The sequence below is a fragment of the Pseudophryne corroboree genome, chromosome 4 (assembly GCF_028390025.1).
Source record: "Pseudophryne corroboree isolate aPseCor3 chromosome 4, aPseCor3.hap2, whole genome shotgun sequence".
Classification (NCBI taxonomy): domain Eukaryota; kingdom Metazoa; phylum Chordata; class Amphibia; order Anura; family Myobatrachidae; genus Pseudophryne; species Pseudophryne corroboree.
Window position 1 is genome coordinate 201,375,239 of NC_086447.1, and position 18,044 is coordinate 201,393,282.

At 48.1% G+C, this 18,044-nt stretch overlaps 1 protein-coding gene across 8 annotated transcripts in view; it reads right to left on the reverse strand.

Moving 5' to 3' along the window:
• The window catches only part of SNED1 (sushi, nidogen and EGF like domains 1), a 233,832-nt gene that overhangs the window by 137,456 nt on the left and 78,332 nt on the right, over positions 1–18,044 (reverse strand). For all 8 annotated transcript variants that reach the window (XM_063915762.1, XM_063915763.1, XM_063915765.1 and 5 more), the window contains exons 2-3: positions 13,756–14,043; positions 9,810–9,950 (exon numbers count right to left, since the gene is read on the reverse strand). In XM_063915762.1, coding sequence (XP_063771832.1) covers positions 9,810–9,950; positions 13,756–14,043 — 429 coding nt within the window. The remainder of the gene's footprint in view (positions 1–9,809; positions 9,951–13,755; positions 14,044–18,044) is intronic.

Sequence of the window (18,044 nt, forward strand, 5' to 3'; positions counted from 1 at the left end):
TCTCTTGCCTTTACCTCTGGCAACGAAGGACAATCCTCGTACCTTCTTGTTTTTATTGGAACGAAAGGACTGCATTTGATAATGTGGTACCTTCTTAGAATGCTGCGGGGGAACAGAAGGTAAAAAATTCGATTTACCGGCCGTAGCAGTAGAGACTAGGTCCGAGAGGCCTTCTCCAAACAACTCCTCCCCCTTATAAGGCAATGACTCCATATGCCGCTTTGAGTCGGCGTCTCCCGTCCACTGTCGGGTCCACAAGAGCCGCCTAGCAGAAATAGACATAGCGTTTATTCTAGAGCTTAGTAAACAAATGTCTCTCTGAGCATCCCTCATATACAAGGCAGCATCTCTGATATGCTCCACGGTCATTAGAATGGTATCCCTATCTAAGGTGTCCATCTCCATAGATAAGGAGTCTGCCCATGCCACGACAGCACTACAAACCCAGGCCGACGCCATGGCCGGCCTAACTATAGTTCCTGAATGTGTGTAAATGTGCTTCATGGTAATTTCCTGCTTGCGATCAGCAGGATCCTTGAGGGAAGCAGTATCTGGAGAAGGCAGTGCCACCTTCTTGGATAAGCGTGTCAGCGCCTTGTCTACTTTAGGCGCAGATTCCCATCGTATCCGATCCTTCTGTGGAAAAGGATACGCCATGAGAATCCTTTTGGGAACATGGAGTCTCCTATCCGGAGATTCCCAAGCCTTTTCGCATAATTCGCTTAGCTCAAATGAGGACGGAAACGTGACCTCAGGCTTTTTCCCTTTATACATGTGTACCCTCGTGTCAGGGACAGGGGGTTCCTCCTTGATATGCAAAACCTCTTTTATGGCAATAATCATGTACCTAATACCTTTTGCCACCTTCGGCTGTAATTTTGCATCCTCATAGTCGACACTAGAGTCAGTATCTGTGTCGGTATCTGTGTCAGCGACCTGGGATATGGGGCGCTTTTGAGACCCTGAAGGTCCTGGCACCACAGGGACTGGCACGGACTGGCTACCTGAATGATCCCTAGCTTCAGCCTTGTCTAATCTTTTATGCAGGAGATTTACATTTGCATTCAAGACATTCAGCATATCCACCCAGTCCGGTGTCGGCGTTGCCGACGGCGACCTGACATTCAAGCACTCCCCCTCCACATTAAGCGAGCCTTCCTCATCAAACATGTCGACACACACGTACCGACACACTGCACACACCCAGGGAAACTTTTTTCTGAAGACAGTATCCCCTTAAAGGCCCTTTGGAGAGACAGAGAGAGAGTATGCCAGCACACACCCCAGCGCAACAACCTGGAGACCAACACAGAATGCTTTTCCCCAGCAGCGCTGTATTATACTTCATCCGCCAATTATGTGCCCCCCCCCTCTCTTTTTAAACTCCCTTCACCGTGTGTAAGCAGGGGAGAGTCCGGGGAGCTTCCTCTCAGCGTTCTGTGGAGAGAGAAATGGCGCTGGTGAGTGCTGAGGGAGAAGCCCCGCCCCCTTGGCGGCGGGCTTCTGTCCCGCTCAAAATCGTGTAAAATGGCGGGGGCTCAATTATATACATGTACAGTGCCCAGCTGTACATGTATATACCTATTTGCCATCTAAGAGGTGTTATTATTGCTGCCCAGGGCACCCCCCCCCTGCACCCATACAGTGACCGGAGTGTGTGTGTGTGAGGTGATGTGGAGCAATGACGCACAGCTGCAGTGCTGTGCGTTACCTCTGTGAAGCTGAAGGCTTCTGCCGCCTGAGACGTCTTCTTGCTTCTGTTCTTCTGGCTCTCTGAGGAGAACGGCGGCGTGGCTCCGGGGGTTGACGCCCAGGACAAACCTGTGTTCACCCCCTCTGAAGCTAATGGTGTCCAGTAGCCGAGGAAGCAGATCCTATCAGTTAAGTAGGTCTACCCCTCTCTCCTCAGTCCCTCGATGCAGGGAGCCTGTTGCCAGCAGTGCTCCCTGTGAAAAAGTAAAAATCCAAACAAAAATGCTTTCTGTAGCAAAGAACTCAAGAGAGCTCCCTGCAGTGTGCCCTTCATCCTCTGGGCACAGTGTAAAACTGAGGTCTGGAGGAGGGACATAGAGGGAGGAGCCAGTGCACACCCAGAATCCAAAGCTTTCTTAAAGTGCCCTATCTCCTGCGGAGCCCATCTATTCCCCATGGTCCTTACGGAGTCCCCAGCATCCTCTAGGACGTTAGAGAAATGACAGTTAGGAGCTGATTGGCTGGTGCATTATCACCTTGTGCTTGTCACCGCTTTATCACTTCTTTATCCCTTCTCCAGGCTTAATACATCTGCCCCATTGTTCCTTCTGCTGTTCAATATTGGTCATGCTCACCATCCTCCTTCCATCCTTCTTATTTCCATATACCCTCCTTCTTACAAATTGACATATTATGCGCCCACCATCAGCTTACCAGCGAACAGGTTGTATGTGCGGCTGCATCACAATTTGGACTAGCCGCGCCTGCGTGTGACCCATGCAATCCTATGGCTCGCGGGTGCGTACGCAGTGCACGCGCACAGTTGTGGGCACAATAGTCATGACAAATGACTAGCAATTGCCGCAGCTAGCAAGAAAAACCTATACATTTTCTGTTAAAAAAAGGATATACTTTTATTTCCCAGTAAACATAATCATAGATGTACATCATATAAAATATGAACTTATTTTTGGGATGTGTTACAGGACTGTCACAAAATAAGATTTTACTTACCGGTAAATCTATTTCTCGTAGTCCGTAGAGGATGCTGGGACTCCGTAAGGACCATGGGGAATAGACGGGCTCCGCAGGAGATAGGGCACTTTAAGAAAGCTTTGGACTCTGGGTGTGCACTGGCTCCTCCCTCTATGCCCCTCCTCCAGACCTCAGTTAGGGAAACTGTGCCCAGAGGAGATGGACAGTACGAGGAAGGATTTTTGTAAATCTAAGGGCGAGATCCATACCAGCCACACCAATCACACCGTATAACTTGTGATAAACTACCCAGTTAACAGTATGAACAACAACATAGCCACGGTTCAACCGATAAACTATAACATAACCCTTATGTAAGCAATAACTATATACAAGTCTTGCAGAAGAAGTCCGCACTTGGGACGGGCGCCCAGCATCCTCTACGGACTACGAGAAATAGATTTACCGGTAAGTAAAATCTTATTTTCTCTAACGTCCTAGAGGATGCTGGGACTCCGTAAGGACCATGGGGATTATACCAAAGCTCCCAAACGGGCGGGAGAGTGCGGATGACTCTGCAGCACCGATTGAGCAAACAGGAGGTCCTCCTCAGCCAGGGTATCAAACTTATAGAACTTTGCAAAGGTGTTAGACCCCGACCAAGTAGCTGTTCGGCACAACTGTAATGCCGTGACCCCTCGGCCAGCCACCCAAGAAGAGCCCACTTTCCTAGTGGAATGGGCCTTAACAGATTTCGGTAACGGCAATCCTGCCGTAGAATGCGCCTGCTGAATCGTGTTACAGATCCAGCGACCAATAGTCTGCTTTGAAGCAGGAGCGCCAATCTTGTTGGCCGCATACAGAAAAAACAGAGCTTCAGTCTTCCTGATTCTAGCCGTTCTGGTCACATAAATCTTCAAAGCCCTGACCACATCCAGGGACTCGGAATCCTCCAAGTCCCGTGTAGCCACAGGCACGACAATAGGTTGGTTCATATGAAATGATGAGACCACCTTTGGCAGAAATTGAGGACGAGTCCTCAACTCTGCCCTATCCACGTGAAAAACCAAGTATGGGCTTTTATGTGATAAAGCCGCCAATTCTGAAACACGTCTAGCCGAAGCTAATGCCAACAACATGACCACTTTCCACGTGAGGTATTTCAACTCCACAGTTTTTAGTGGTTCAAACCAAGGTGACTTGAGGAAACGTAACACCACATTAAGATCCCAAGGCGCCACCGGAGGCACAAAGGGAGGCTGAATATGCAGCACCCCCTTCACAAAAGTCTGTACTTCAGGAAGAGAGGCTAATTCTCTTTGAAAGAAAATGGATAAGGCCGAAATTTGGACCTTTATGGACCCTAATTTTAGGCCCAAAGTCACTCCTGTTTGAAGGAAGTGAAGCAGACGGCCCAAATGGAACTCCTCCGTAGGAGCAGCTCTGGCCTCACACCAAGAAACATATTTCCGCCATATACGGTGATAATGTTTTAACGTCACGTCTTTCCTAGCCTTCATCAGGGTAGGAATTATTTCCTCCGGAATTCCTTTTTCCGCTAGGATCCGGCGTTCAACCGCCATGCCGTCAAACGCAGCCGCGGTAAGTCTTGGAACAGAGAGGGCCCCTGCCGCAGCAGGTCCTGCCTTAGAGGAAGAGGCCACGGATCTTCTGTGAGCAACTCTTGCAGCTCCAGATACCAAGTCCTCCGTGGCCAATCTGGAACAATGAGGATTGTTCTGACCCTGCTCATTCTTATTATTCTCAACACTTTGGGTATGAGAGGAAGAGGAGGAAACACATAGGCCCTCATTCCGAGTTGATCGGTCGCAAGGCGAATTTAGCAGAGTTACACACGCTAAGCCGCCGCCTACTGGGAGTGTATCTTAGCATCTTAAAATTGCGACCGATGTATTCGCAATATTGCGATCACAAACTACTTAGCAGTTTTAGAGTAGCTCCACACTTACTCTGCCTGTGCGATCAGTTCAGTGCTTGTCGTTCCTGGTTTGACGTCACAAACACACCCAGCGTTCGCCCAACCACTCCCCCGTTTCTCCGGCCACTCCTGCGTTTTTTCCGGAAACGGTAGCGTTTTCAGCCACACGCCCATAAAACGCCGTGTTTCCGCCCAGTAACACCCATTTCCTGTCAATCACATTACGATCGCCGGAGCGAGGAAAAAGCCGTGAGTAAAAATACTATCTTCATTGTTAAATTACTTGGCGCAGTCGCAGTGCGAATATTGCGCATGCGTACTAAGCGGATTTTCATTGCGATGCGATGAAAAATACCGAGCGAACGACTCGGAATGAGGGCCATAGACCGATCTGAACACCCAAGGTGTCACCAGAGCGTCTACCGCTACCGCCTGAGGGTCCCTTGACCTGGCGCAATACCGCTTTAGCTTTTTGTTGAGACGGGATGCCATCATGTCGATTTGAGGCAGTCCCCATCGATCCGTGATCTGTGCAAAGACTTCTTGATGAAGTCCCCACTCTCCCGGATGCAGGTCGTGCCTGCTGAGGAAGTCCGCCTCCCAGTTGTCCAACCCCGGGATGAACACTGCTGATAGTGCGCTTACATGGCCTTCCGCCCAGCGTAGAATCCTGGTCGCTTCTGCCATGGCCACTCTGCTCCTTGTTCCGCCTTGTCGGTTTATATGAGCCACTGCCGTGACGTTGTCCGACTGAATCAGAACCGGTTTTCTCCGAAGCAATTCCTCCGCTTGACACAGGGCGTTGTATATGGCCCTCAACTACAGGACGTTGATGTGGAGACAAGTCTCTAGGTTTGACCAGAGACCTTGGAAATTTCTTCCCAGTGTTACTGCTCCCCAGCCTCGGAAGCTTGCGTCCGTGGTCACCAGGACCCAGTCCTGAATGCCGAACCTGCGACCCTCTAGCAGGTGAGCACTGTTCAGCCACCACAGGAGAGATACCCTGGTCCTGGGAGACAGGGTGATCCTTTGATGCATTCGTAAATGGGACCCAGACCACTTGTCCAAGAGGTCCCATTGAAAGGTCCTCGCATGGAACCTGCCGAAAGGGATGGCCTCGTATGAAGCCACCATCTTCCCCAGGACCCGCGTGCAATGATGCACTGAAACCTTTTTTGGTTTTAAGAGGTTTCTGACCATGGCTATGAGCTCCGGAACCTTTTCGATCGGAAGAAAAAACCTTTTTCTGGTCTGTGTCTAGAATCAGGCCCAAAAAGGACGCGTTGTAGGGACTAGCTGGGACTTCGGTATATTGAGAATCCAGCCGTGTATCTGCAACGTCTTCATGGACAGAGACACACTGTCCAGCAACTTCTCCCGAAATCTCGCCTTTATGAGGAGATCGTCCAAGTATGGGATAATTTTGACCCCCTGCCTGCGCAGGAGCACCATCATTTCCGCCATTACCTTGGTGAAAATCCTCGGGGCCGTGGAAAGCCCAAACGGCAACGTCTGAAATTGGAAGTGACAGTCCTGCACTGCAAATCTCAGGAACGCCTGATGCGGGGTGAATATCGGAACATGAAGGTAAGCATCCTTTATGTCAAGGGACACTATCCAATCCCCCCCCTCCAGGCTGGCGATGACCGCCCTGAGTGATTCCATCTTGAACTTGAACCTCTTCAAGTACAGGTTCAGAGATTTTAGGTTTAAAATGGGTCTGACCGAACCGTCCGGTTTCGGAACCACAAACAGGGTCGAGTAATATCCCTCTCCTTGCTGGAGATGAGGAACTGTGACAATCACCTGTTGAATATACAATTTTTGGATTGCCGCCAACACTAGCTCCCTCTCTGACGGGGAAGCCGGCAGAGCCGATTTGAAAAACCGGCGAGGAGGCAAGTCTTCGAATTCCAGCCTGTGTCCCTGAGAAACAATCTCTAATGCCCAGGGATCCACCTGCGAGTGAACCCAGACGTGGCTGAAAAACCGAAGACGAGCCCCCACTAGATCTGCCTCCCCCCGGGAAGCCCCAGCGTCATGCGGTGGACTTTGCAGAGGCAGGGGAGGACTTTTGCTCTTGGGAACTAGCTGTGTGCAGCTTCTTTCCCCTTCCTTTCCCTCTGGCAACAAAGGACGATCCCCGTACCTTTTTGTTTTTATTGGAACGAAAGGACTGCATTTGATAATGAGGTGCCTTTTTTGTATGCTGCGTGGGGACATAAGGTAAGAAATTCAACTTACCAGCCATAGCCGTAGAGACAAGGTCCGAGAGGCCGTCTCCAAACAACTCCTTCCTTTTGTAAGGCAAGGACTCCATATGCCGCTTTGAATCGGCATCTCCCGTCCACTGTCGGGTCCACAAGTGCCGCCTAGCAGAAATAGACATAGCATTTATTCTGGAGCTTAATAAACAAATGTCTCTCTGAGCATCTCTCATATACAAGGCAGCATCTCTGATATGCTCTATGGTCATTTCCATAGCATCCCTATCTAAGGTGTCAATCCCCGTAGATAAGGAATCTGCCCATGCCACAACCGCACTACAAACCCAGGCCGACGCCATAGCCGGTCTAGCAATAGTACCTGAATGAGTGTAAATGTGCTTCAAGGTAATTTCCTGCCTGCGGTCAGCAGGTTCCTTGAGGGAAGCCGTATCCTGAGAAGGCAGTGCCACCTTTTTGGACAAGCGTGTCAGCGACTTGTCTACTTTAGGCGAAGATTCCCAGCGCATCCTATCAGTTTGTGGAAAAGGATACGCCATAAGAATCCTTTTGGGAACTTGTGGTCTCCTATCCGGAGATTCCCAAGCCTTTTCGCACAATTCACTTAGTTCAAATGAGGATGGAAAGGTGACTTCAGGCTTTTTCCCTTTATACATGTGTACCCTCGTGTCAGGGACCGGGGGTTCTTCAGTAATATGCAAAACCTCTTTAATGGCAATAATCATGTACCGAATACCTTTTGCCACCTTCGGCTGTAATTTTGCATCTTCATAGTCGACACTAGAGTCAGTATCTGTGTCGGTATCTGTGTCATCGATCTGAGATATGGTGCGCTTCTGAGACCCCGAAGGGCCTGGCGCCACAGGGACAGGCATGGACTGGCTACCTGACTGATCCCTAGCTTCTGCCTTGTCTAACCTTTTATGCAATAGATTAACATTTGCATTCAAGACATTCAGCATATCCACCCATTCCGGTGTCGGCGTTGCCGACGGCGACATGACATTCAATCACTCCCCCTCCACATTAAACGAGCCTTCCTCGTCAAACATGTCGACACACGCGTACCGACACCCTTCACACACACAGGGAACCCTTTTCCTGAAGACAGTATCCCTGTCAAGGCCCTTTGGAGAGACAGAGAGAGAGTATGCCAGCACACACACCAGCGCAATGATCCTGGAGACCAACACAAAATGTTTTGCCCCAGCAGCGCTGTATAATATGTTATCCGCCAATTATGTGCCCCCCTTCTCTTTTAAACACCCCTTCACCGTGTGTAAGCAGGGGAGAGTCCGGGGAGCTTCCTCTCAGCGGTGCTGTGGAGAGAAAATGGCGCTGGTGAGTGCTGAGGGAGAAGCCCCGCCCCCTCGGCGGCGGGCTTCTGTCCCGCTCAAACTTACAAAAATATGGCGGGGGCTCTTTTATATACATGTACAGTGCCCACCTGTACATGTATATTGTCTTTTGCCATAAGAGGTGTTTATATTGCTGCCCAGGGCGCCCCCTTCCCCTCCTGAGCCCTGCACCCTTACAGTGACCGGAGTGTGTGAGGTGTATGGGAGCAATGACGCACAGCTGCAGTGCTGTGCGTTACCTCCGTGAAGCTGAAGGCTTCTGCCGCCTGACGACTTCTGTCTTCTGTTCTTCTAGCTCTGTGAGGAGAACGGCGGCGCGGCTCCGGGGGTGGACGCCCAGTAAGAACCTGCATTCACCCCCTCTGGAGCTAATGGAGTCCAGTAGCCGAGGAAGCAGTGCCTATCTTAGACAAGAAGGTCTGCTCCTCTCTCCTCAGTCCCTCGATGCAGGGAGCCTGTTGCCAGCAGTGCTCCCTGTGAAAAAGTAGAGAAAAAATCCAAACAAAAATGCTTTTAGGCAGAGAACTCAGGAGAGCTCTCTGCAGTGCACCCATCCTGCTCTGGGCACAGTGTAAAACTGAGGTCTGGAGGAGGGGCATAGAGGGAGGAGCCAGTGTACACCCAGAGTCCAAAGCTTTCTTAAAGTGCCCTATCTCCTGCGGAGCCCGTCTATTCCCCATGGTCCTTACGGAGTCCCAGCATCCTCAAGGACGTTAGAGAAATACAAAAATACAGTCTTCAATATCAGACAACTGGGTAACCAGCGGGGGGCACAACAGGGCAGTGCTGGGCCCTATAGCAATATTATATAATACACATATACAATGTTTAACTTTCATTTTTTAATCAATTTACTTTGTATTGTAGCACTAATATGGCATATAGTAAGTACAAGAGCAGTTGTCCTAAAATATTTTAAATAATGTGAAATTAGGCTACTACAGGAGCGGACAAAATAATACGGTTGAATTTGGGTATTAGTTAAATTTAGAAGCCATTAAGATCTTGTAAGGGAACAGTAGTGAGTTGGTGGAGCAGCCATAAAAACACAGGCCCTCATTCCGAGTTGATCGCTCGCAAGGCGATTTTAGCAGAGTTACACACGCTAAGCCGCCGCCTACTGGGAGTGAACCTTAGCTTCTTAAAATTGCGACCGATGTATTCGCAATATTGCGATTACAAACTACTTAGCAGTTTCAGAGTAGCTTCAGATTTACTCGGCATCTGCGATCAGTTCAGTGCTTGTCGTTCCTGGTTTGACGTCATAAACACACCCAGCGTTCGCCCAGACACTCCTCCGTTTCTCCGGCCACTCCTGCGTTTTTTCCGGAAACGGTAGCGTTTTTAACCACACGCCCCTGAAACGCCGTGTTTCCGCCCAGTAACACCCATTTCCTGTCAATCACATTACGATCGCCGGAGCGAAGAAAAAGCCGTGAGTAAAAATACTATCTTCATTGTTAAATTACTTGGCGCAGTCGCAGTGCGAATATTGCGCATGCGTACTAAGCGGAATTTCACTGCGATGCGATGAAATATACCGAGCGAACAACTCGGAATGAGGGCCACAGTGACCATAACAGTGAGAATCAGTAAGACATACATTTAGAAATGGTATACCTGCGCTGCAATGCCCCCTCTACCATACGTGTCACCACCACTGCTGGCATGTCGACCCGTGGTCCATTCTATCGTCTCATAGTTAAAGATGGTGAAGGAACGGAGTCCATCTGTGATCAGTACGATTTGGAAGGTGTTTACCTGTGAAAGCAGCATAACAGAGGTCATGCAGAGAGTTACGGTTGTCTGAAATACTGTAGTGACTTAAAAGCAGAAGGTTCCATGAAAATAACATGCAAGAGTTGTCCATGAAGGTTTATACAAGTGCTACTAAAGAAATATAAAGCAATAACAGTGAGAACACTGAAGAGCACAAGTATAAACTGGATAGAGGTGACCTTTAGCACAGGTGTATTTTCTTGTTATAAGTAGATAAAATGAACAAAGAAGTCTAATAAGAAACCATACAGTAGGGAAATAAAATTATTTGTTTTAATAAAATTGTTTTGTAACTTGGAAAAATCAAATTTGATATAACAAAACATTTCACTCACAAATGTGCAATACTACTGGATTTAGGGCCTAATTCAGACCTGAGCAACTTTGTTAGCAGATGTGCACTGCAGGGGGGACAGACAGAACATGTGCAGAGAGAGTTAGATTTGGGTGGGGTGTATTCAAACTGAAATCTAAAATGCAGTGTAAAAATAAAGCAGTCAGTATTTACCCTGCACAGAAACAATATAACCCACCCATATCTAACTCTCTCTGCACATTATATCTTCCAAAATGTGGAAGTTAAGCTAAGTAGGAGCTATCCAATTATCAGGACGATCAGCTGATGATAATTGGATAGTGTGTATGCAGGATCGTCAGAATAGTTTTAGCCAATAAACGCACAAAACGCTCCTGATCTGGAGAAGGATATGGAGTGAGCCGCACACGCTATATCGTTCCCAACCCCCTGATCCCGTTGTAGAGATCAAAATAAAGTACACACTGAGCAAGAAATTGCCCAGTGTGCAGGGGTGTGCACAGGAGGCAGTTATGTGACCGGTGGTCAGGAGACCCCTAACCGCCGGTCACGCATTCCAAACCCGGTGTGCACCTATGTGATGATTGCTCTTTCAAGTCGGAGCGCTTATCGGATCGGCACACACTATCGTATAGTGTGTACCTAGCTTTACTGTATCAGCTTGTAGCTGCAGATGAGAACCATGGGGGGTAATTCAGACCTGATCGTAGCAGCAAATTTGTTAGCAGTTGGGCAAAACTATATGCACTGCAGGGGTGCCTATGTAACGTGTGCAGAGAGAGTTAGTTTTGGGTGGGGTGTGTTCAAACTGAAATTGCAGTGTAAAAATAAAGCAGCCAGTATTTACCCTGTACAGAAACAATATAACCCACACAAATCTAACGCTCTCTGCACATGTTATATCTGCCACACCTGCAGTGCACATGGGGGGTAATTCCAAGTTGATCGCAGCAGGAATTTTGTTAGCAGTTGGGCAAAACTATGTGCACTGCAGGGGAGGCAGATTTAACATGTGCAGAGAGAGTTAGATTTGGGTGTGGTGAGTTCAATCTGCAATCTAATTTGCAGTGTAAAAATAAAGCAGCCAGTATTTACCCTGCACAGAAACAAAATAACCCACCCAAATCTAACTCTTTCTGCACATGTTATATCTGCCTCCCCTGCAGTGCACATGGTTTTGCCCAACTGCTAACATAATTCCTGCTGCGATCAACTTGGAATTACCCCCAAGCATACCTCCCAACATGACCCTCTCCAGGAGGGACACAATGCTCTGCTTCTGGACTTCCCTCTTCATTTATGGATGGCCAACACCTGTGTTGAACAGGTTAATGCAGGGCTTAAAGTGGTCCTTGTGAGGTGCTGGAACTCATGAAGGAGGACCATGGAGGCACCAGGACCTGATGAAGGCGTAGGTGGCTGCAGCTCATCAGTAACACTAGTGCCGCCTGTATCATCGATTGACGCAGATGATGGGGTGGGCTTTTCTGTTGGAATTACTGTGCAGGGCAATGGAGATGGTGGAACTAGTTCCCCCTACCGTTACAGGTGGTGGAACTCAGTTCCACCTCGTTCCCTCCCACTTTAACCCCTGGGTTAATGGATAAGAAAGGTGTTTCGGCATAGGTGATAACAATCATAAATTAAGAGAAAAGTCCAGGAGCAGAGCATTCTGTCCCTCCTGGAGAGGGTCATGTTGGGAGGTATGCCCAAGGCTTTGCCCATCTGCTAACAAAGTTGCTGCTACGATCAGGTCTGAATTAGGGCCCTATAGCAGAGGCAGACTCGTACACTAGTAACTACTAGTGTAATAAAGAAATACTAGTCCAGTGTTTCCCAACCACAGTCCTCAAGGCACACTAACAGTCCTGGTTTCAGTTATATCCAGGCTTGAACACGGGTGCCTTTATTAGTACTGCAGTTATTTTGATTTAACCATCTGTGCTGAAGCCTGGATATCACTAAAACCTGTGCTGTTGGTGTGCCTTGAGGACCGCGGTTGGGAATGCCTGTACTAGTCTGATTAGAATGATTAGGGCTATATCTACTGATTACAAATTAATAATCAGTTGCACAACAGACAAGATCTTGAAACTTTTTATGGTGATATCAGTTTCGAACATGTGGTGATGATAAATTGAGAACTGTACCAAAACTTTACATCAAGTTTACTTACACAGGTTTTATATAAGTTTTTCTTTTTTTCCATAATTTTACTGTTAAATCAATGGCATAACATTTTGCTTTAGCATTCTCTAACAGCAAACTATGTCAGGGCATGCTGGGATATGTAGTTTCACAACAGCTGGAGGACCGCAGTTTGGACATGCCTGGATTAAAGTATCACTTTTTTACTCATGAATTGCAGCTTCTGATATTACTACGCATCTATTAATGTAGCCTACTGCAAACTTAGCACATTATTAAAATATTATTTATTTATTAACAGTTTCTTATATAGCGCAGCATATTCCATCACGCTTCATAACTGGAACAACAGTGGATGTAATTCAGATATGATCGCAGCAGCAAATGTGTTAGCTAATGGACAAAACCATGGGGGTCATTCCGAGTTGTTCGCTCGCAAGCTGCTTTTAGCAGCTTTGCACACGCTAAGCCGCCGCCTACTGGGAGTGAATCTTAGCTTCTTAAAATTGCGAACGAAAGATTCGCAATGTTGCGATAAGACATCTCTGTGTAGTTTCTGAGTAACTCGAAACTTACTCGGCATCTGCGATCAGTTCAGTGCTTGTCGTTCCTGGTTTGACGTCACAAACACACCCAGCGTTCGCCCAGACACTCCTCCGTTTCTCCAGCCACTCCCGCGTTTTTCCCAGAAACTGTAGCGTTTTTTCACACACACCCATAAAACGGCCAGTTTCCGCCCAGAAACACCCACTTCCTGTCAATCACAGTACGATCACCAGAACGAAGAAAAAACCGTGAGTAAAATTCCTAACTGCATAGCAAATTTACTTGGCGCAGTCGCAGTGCGAACATTGCGCATGCGCACTAAGCGGAAAATCGCTGCGATGCGAAGAAATTTACCGAGTGAACAACTCGGAATGACCCCCCATGTACACTGCAGGGGGGGAGGATGGGGGGCAGATATAACATGTGCAGAGAGAGTTCGATTTGGGTGGGTTGTGTTCAAACTGAAATCTAAATTGCAGTGTAAAATAAAGCAGACAGTATTTACCCTGTACAGAAACAATATAACCCACCCAAATCTGACTCTCTGTGCAAATGTTATATCTGCCCCCTCTGCAGTGCACATGGTTTTGTCCATTAGCTAACAAATTTGCTGCTGCGATCAGGTCTGAATTATTCCCAGTAATAGAACAAAACTGGGTAAAAACAGACAGACACAGAGGTAGGAAGGCCCTGCTCGCAAGCTTACAATCTGTTGGATAGCAAATGTATTCTATTGGATGATCTGTAGTTGCTCATTGATAAGTTTAAGTCACTCACAGGTGAAGTGGTATCGCCGCCATAGAAAGTGACTTTATACCAAGTGGAAATGAAGACCCAGGTGGCACTGAAGTCAGGCAGTTCAGGGAAGTAAGAGTGCACATCCTGGCTGGCGCGTAACAACACTCTTGGGTCTTCAGTCTCCCGGTAGAATACATTCCCTCCTCTGCGATTATCCACGTCAGCCCAAAATGCAGCCACGACTCTACGGTCACCAGAAATCGGAAATGCCACAGGAGTAAACTGGGACACCTCTCGAAGGAAAGACACAACCCCATTGTTATTCACCTGCAAAATAAGTCAGAAACCAATAAGGACTATTGATAGAAAATAGGGTCAATGTTGCTGTAAAAGAAACACATTCATGGAGAAACGTCTTATTTTAGGTCTTTAAATGTAGGATGGTGTTACAAAACTAAATATCTTATTAAGGTTTCCCTATTATTGATGGCAAGTCCACTGCGTCTTTACAAAGGCCTCACACAACAGTTAGGTCTCACTTGATAATATCTCCTGCATAATTCAGAAAATCAGCCTGGTTCAGCCTACCCAGGCTATAAATAACACTGTCCAGTAATTACAGAAAACACATATCTATTGTGTGCAGTACAGGGAGAGGTAAAAAGGCAACGGACAGCCGTGAGGAGCTACAAAACACTATATAAAATGAGTCCAAACTAAAGCAACAACTCCTAAAGCTATGCCTAAACATAAACAGTCAAACTCCATTTCATCTTTTTTTAAGAGACCAGGAAAAATTGGTGCACATCTGGGAATTGTCATGGGGGGTAATTCAGACCTGATCGTAGCAGCAAATTGGTTAGCAGTTGGGCAAAACCATGGGGGTAATTCTGAGTTGATCGCAGCAGGAACTTTGTTAGCAGTTGGGCAAAACCATGTGCACTGCAGGGGAGGCAGATATAACAGGTGCAGAGAGAGTTAGATTTTGGTGTGGTGAGTTCAATCTGCAATCTAAATTACAGTGTAAAAATAAAGCAGCCAGTATTTACCCTGCACAGAAATAAAATAACCCACCCAAATCTAACTCTCTCTGCACATGTTATATCTGCCCCCCCTGCAGTGCACATGGTTTTGCCCAACTGCTAAAAAATTTCCTGCTGCGATCAACTTGGAATTACCCCCCATATGCACTGCAGGTGTGACAGATATAACATTTGCAAAGAAAGTTAGATTTGGGGGGGTCATTCCGAGTTGATCGTAGCTGCGCTAAATTTAGCACAGCTACGATCAGGCACTCAGACATGCGGGGGGATGCCCAGCACAGGGCTAGTCCGCCCCGCATGTCAGTGCCGCCCCCACAGAAATGCAAAAGCATCGCACAGCGGCGATACTTTGCATCTCAGGAGTAACTCCTGGCCAGCGCAGCTCCTGCGGCTGGCTGGGGGAAACCCCCCGCTGGCCGAGTTGCAGCGGCTGCGCGTGACGTCACGCAGCCGCCACGGCCCGCCCCCCATGGTCCGGCCACACCTGCATTGGCCGGACCGCGCCCCCCTAAATGGCGGCTTAACGCTCCCTCCCGCCCAGCGACTGCCTCTGCCTGTCAATCACGCAGAGGCGATCGCTACAATGCAACGGCCTTCGGCCACCCAGCATGCGCCGCCACACTGCAGCGCCGGCGCATATATCCGACCCGATTGCTGCGCTGCGATAAACTGCAGCGAGTGATCAGGTCGGAATGACCTTCTGGGTGAGTTATGTTGTTTCTGTGCAGGGTAAAATAGGATTTTAGTACCTAGCGGTAAATCCTTTTCTCTTAGTCCGTAGAGGATGCTGGGGACTCCAAAAGGACCATGGGGTATAGACGGATCCGCAGGAGCCTGGGCACACTATAAAGACTTAAACTGGGTGTGAACTGGCTCCTCCCTCTATGCCCCTCCTCCAGACCTCAGTTAGGAAACTGTGCCCAGGAGAGATGGACATTTCGAGGAAAGAATTTATTGTTATAAACACGGTGAGCGTCCTACCAGCTCACACCTCAAACACACTGTAGAACGTGGCATTCAGTAGAATACCAGCCCACGGCATGAATAAAACAGCCACATGCTGAGAGAATATGTAACACAAACCGTGTGTCCACATAAGCAAAAATAAGACCCCGCATGCCATGGCATGAAAAACGGTAGCAACCGCCTGACAGAGAAGACACACCACCAGGGTGTAACCAAAAACACTAACTGCAGACACCGTACGCACTGGGACGGGCGCCCAGCATCCTCTACGGACTAAGAGAAAAGGATTTACCGGTAGGTACTAAAATCCTATTTTCTCATATGTCCTAGAGGATGCTGGGGACTCCAAAAGGACCATGGGGTTTATACCAAAGCTCCAAAACGCGCGGGAGAGTGCGGACGACTCTGCATCACCGAATGAGCAAACCAAAGGTCCCCAAAAATCAGGGTATCAAACTCGTAGAGCATAGCAAAAGCGTTTGATCCCGACCAATAATCCGTTCGGCAAAGTTGAACCACCGAGACTCCTCGGGCATCCGCCCAAGAAGAGCCCATCTTTCCATTAGAATGGGCTTCCACCGACTTCGGTAACGGCCATCCAGCCGTAGAACAAACATGCCAAATCGTATCACAGATTCAGCGTGTAACAGACTGCATACTGCAGTCGCCCCAAGCATGCTGGGAGCATACCGGACAAACAGAGCCTCTGTTTCTCCAACTGAGCCAAAATGGCGACCGAAATATTTAAATCCCCGGTAACACCGAGAGACTTTGAATCAGCTAATGATTTTTTATTTTTTTTTAAAGAAACAATAAGGCCATACTGCACCGAAATGGAGCCTAACTGTAGGCCTGCATCCACACCGGCTTGTAAAGTATGGATAAGAACGACCTAGCTGAAAGTCTTCCGTAGGAACCATCCTGGATTCACACCAAGACACAGAGTTACGCCAACCACGGCGGTAAGGCTTCGCCATTACTTCTTTCCTAGCCGGAAACGGTGAGGAAATGGCTTCACTGGGAACATCCTACCGGCTTAGGATATGGCATTCAACTGCCACGCCGTCAGATGCAGTCGCGGCAAGTCTTGATACACGCCCTGATCTAGTTGTAACAGTTCCTCACGTAAAGGAAGAGGGCAGGAATCTTCCATGAGCAAATCATGAAAAACTGGATAGCAAACCCTCCTTGGCTAGATCGGATCCGAGAGGATCGCCCGAACCTTTGTTCTTCTTACGTTTATCACCTACAGAACAATGAAAGAGGAGAGGCCACATAGACCGACTAAAAATACCCACGGTATCACGAGGGTGTCCACTGCTATAGCTTGAGTGTCCCTTGACCTGAAACAATATCCCTGAGGCCTCTCATTGAAGCGAGACGCCAACATGACCAATTGCGACCCTCCACAAAAAGTTGTCACGTCTGTGAAAACTTCTCGATGATGACTGAATTTCTCCCGGATGGAGATCGTGTCAACAGAGGAAATCTATTTCACCTTCGTTTACCACCGGAACGAATACTGCTAATATAGTGTTTACCAGACTTTACGCCCCACTGCAAAACTGCGCATCTTCTGCCATTGCCGCTTTGCTCCTTGTTCCGTTATAGCGGCTTACTTATGCCACTGCTGACAAGTGGTCTGGCGGAACTAACATGGGCCGAACACGAAGAATACGTTCGTTGAAAATAGCTCTTAAATCAAGAAAGCTTATTGCAGACAAGCTTTCCAACTTAACCTTATCCTCTGGAAATACGTCCCTTGCAAGGACTGCTCCCCAGCCTCGGAGATCTGTATGCACGGACACCAGGATCTAAACCTGGATCCCGAACCGTCATCCCTCTAGAAGGAGAGAACCGAGCAGACACCACAGGAGTGATGTCCTGGCCTTTAGGATTATATTCCGGTGCATGTGCAGGTGAGACCTGGCCCCTTGAAAGCCACTCCAGCAGTAGACCTGCTCACCAAAACAGGCCTCGTAGGCCGCACCCATCTGTTTTAGTAACAGAACATATTGATGAAGTGTCACAGCAAAGCTGATCCAACTCTGGATCCTCAGACCTCTTTCCACAGGAAAAACACCGAACATTAACCGGACAGTATCTACTCTGAAACCCACCTCCGACAACTGTGTCGATGGGAACAACAGCCAATAACTGTGTCGATGGGAACAACAGCCAATCCCTGTGTCGAAGAACAGTCAGAGAGAAACAACGATTTGCACCTTTATACAGGGACAACCGGACAATGTCCTGAACCTGACGCACCTCTGTATGACGTAGCTTACTACCTCCCCTTCCATAGGGGAACGGCAAGAT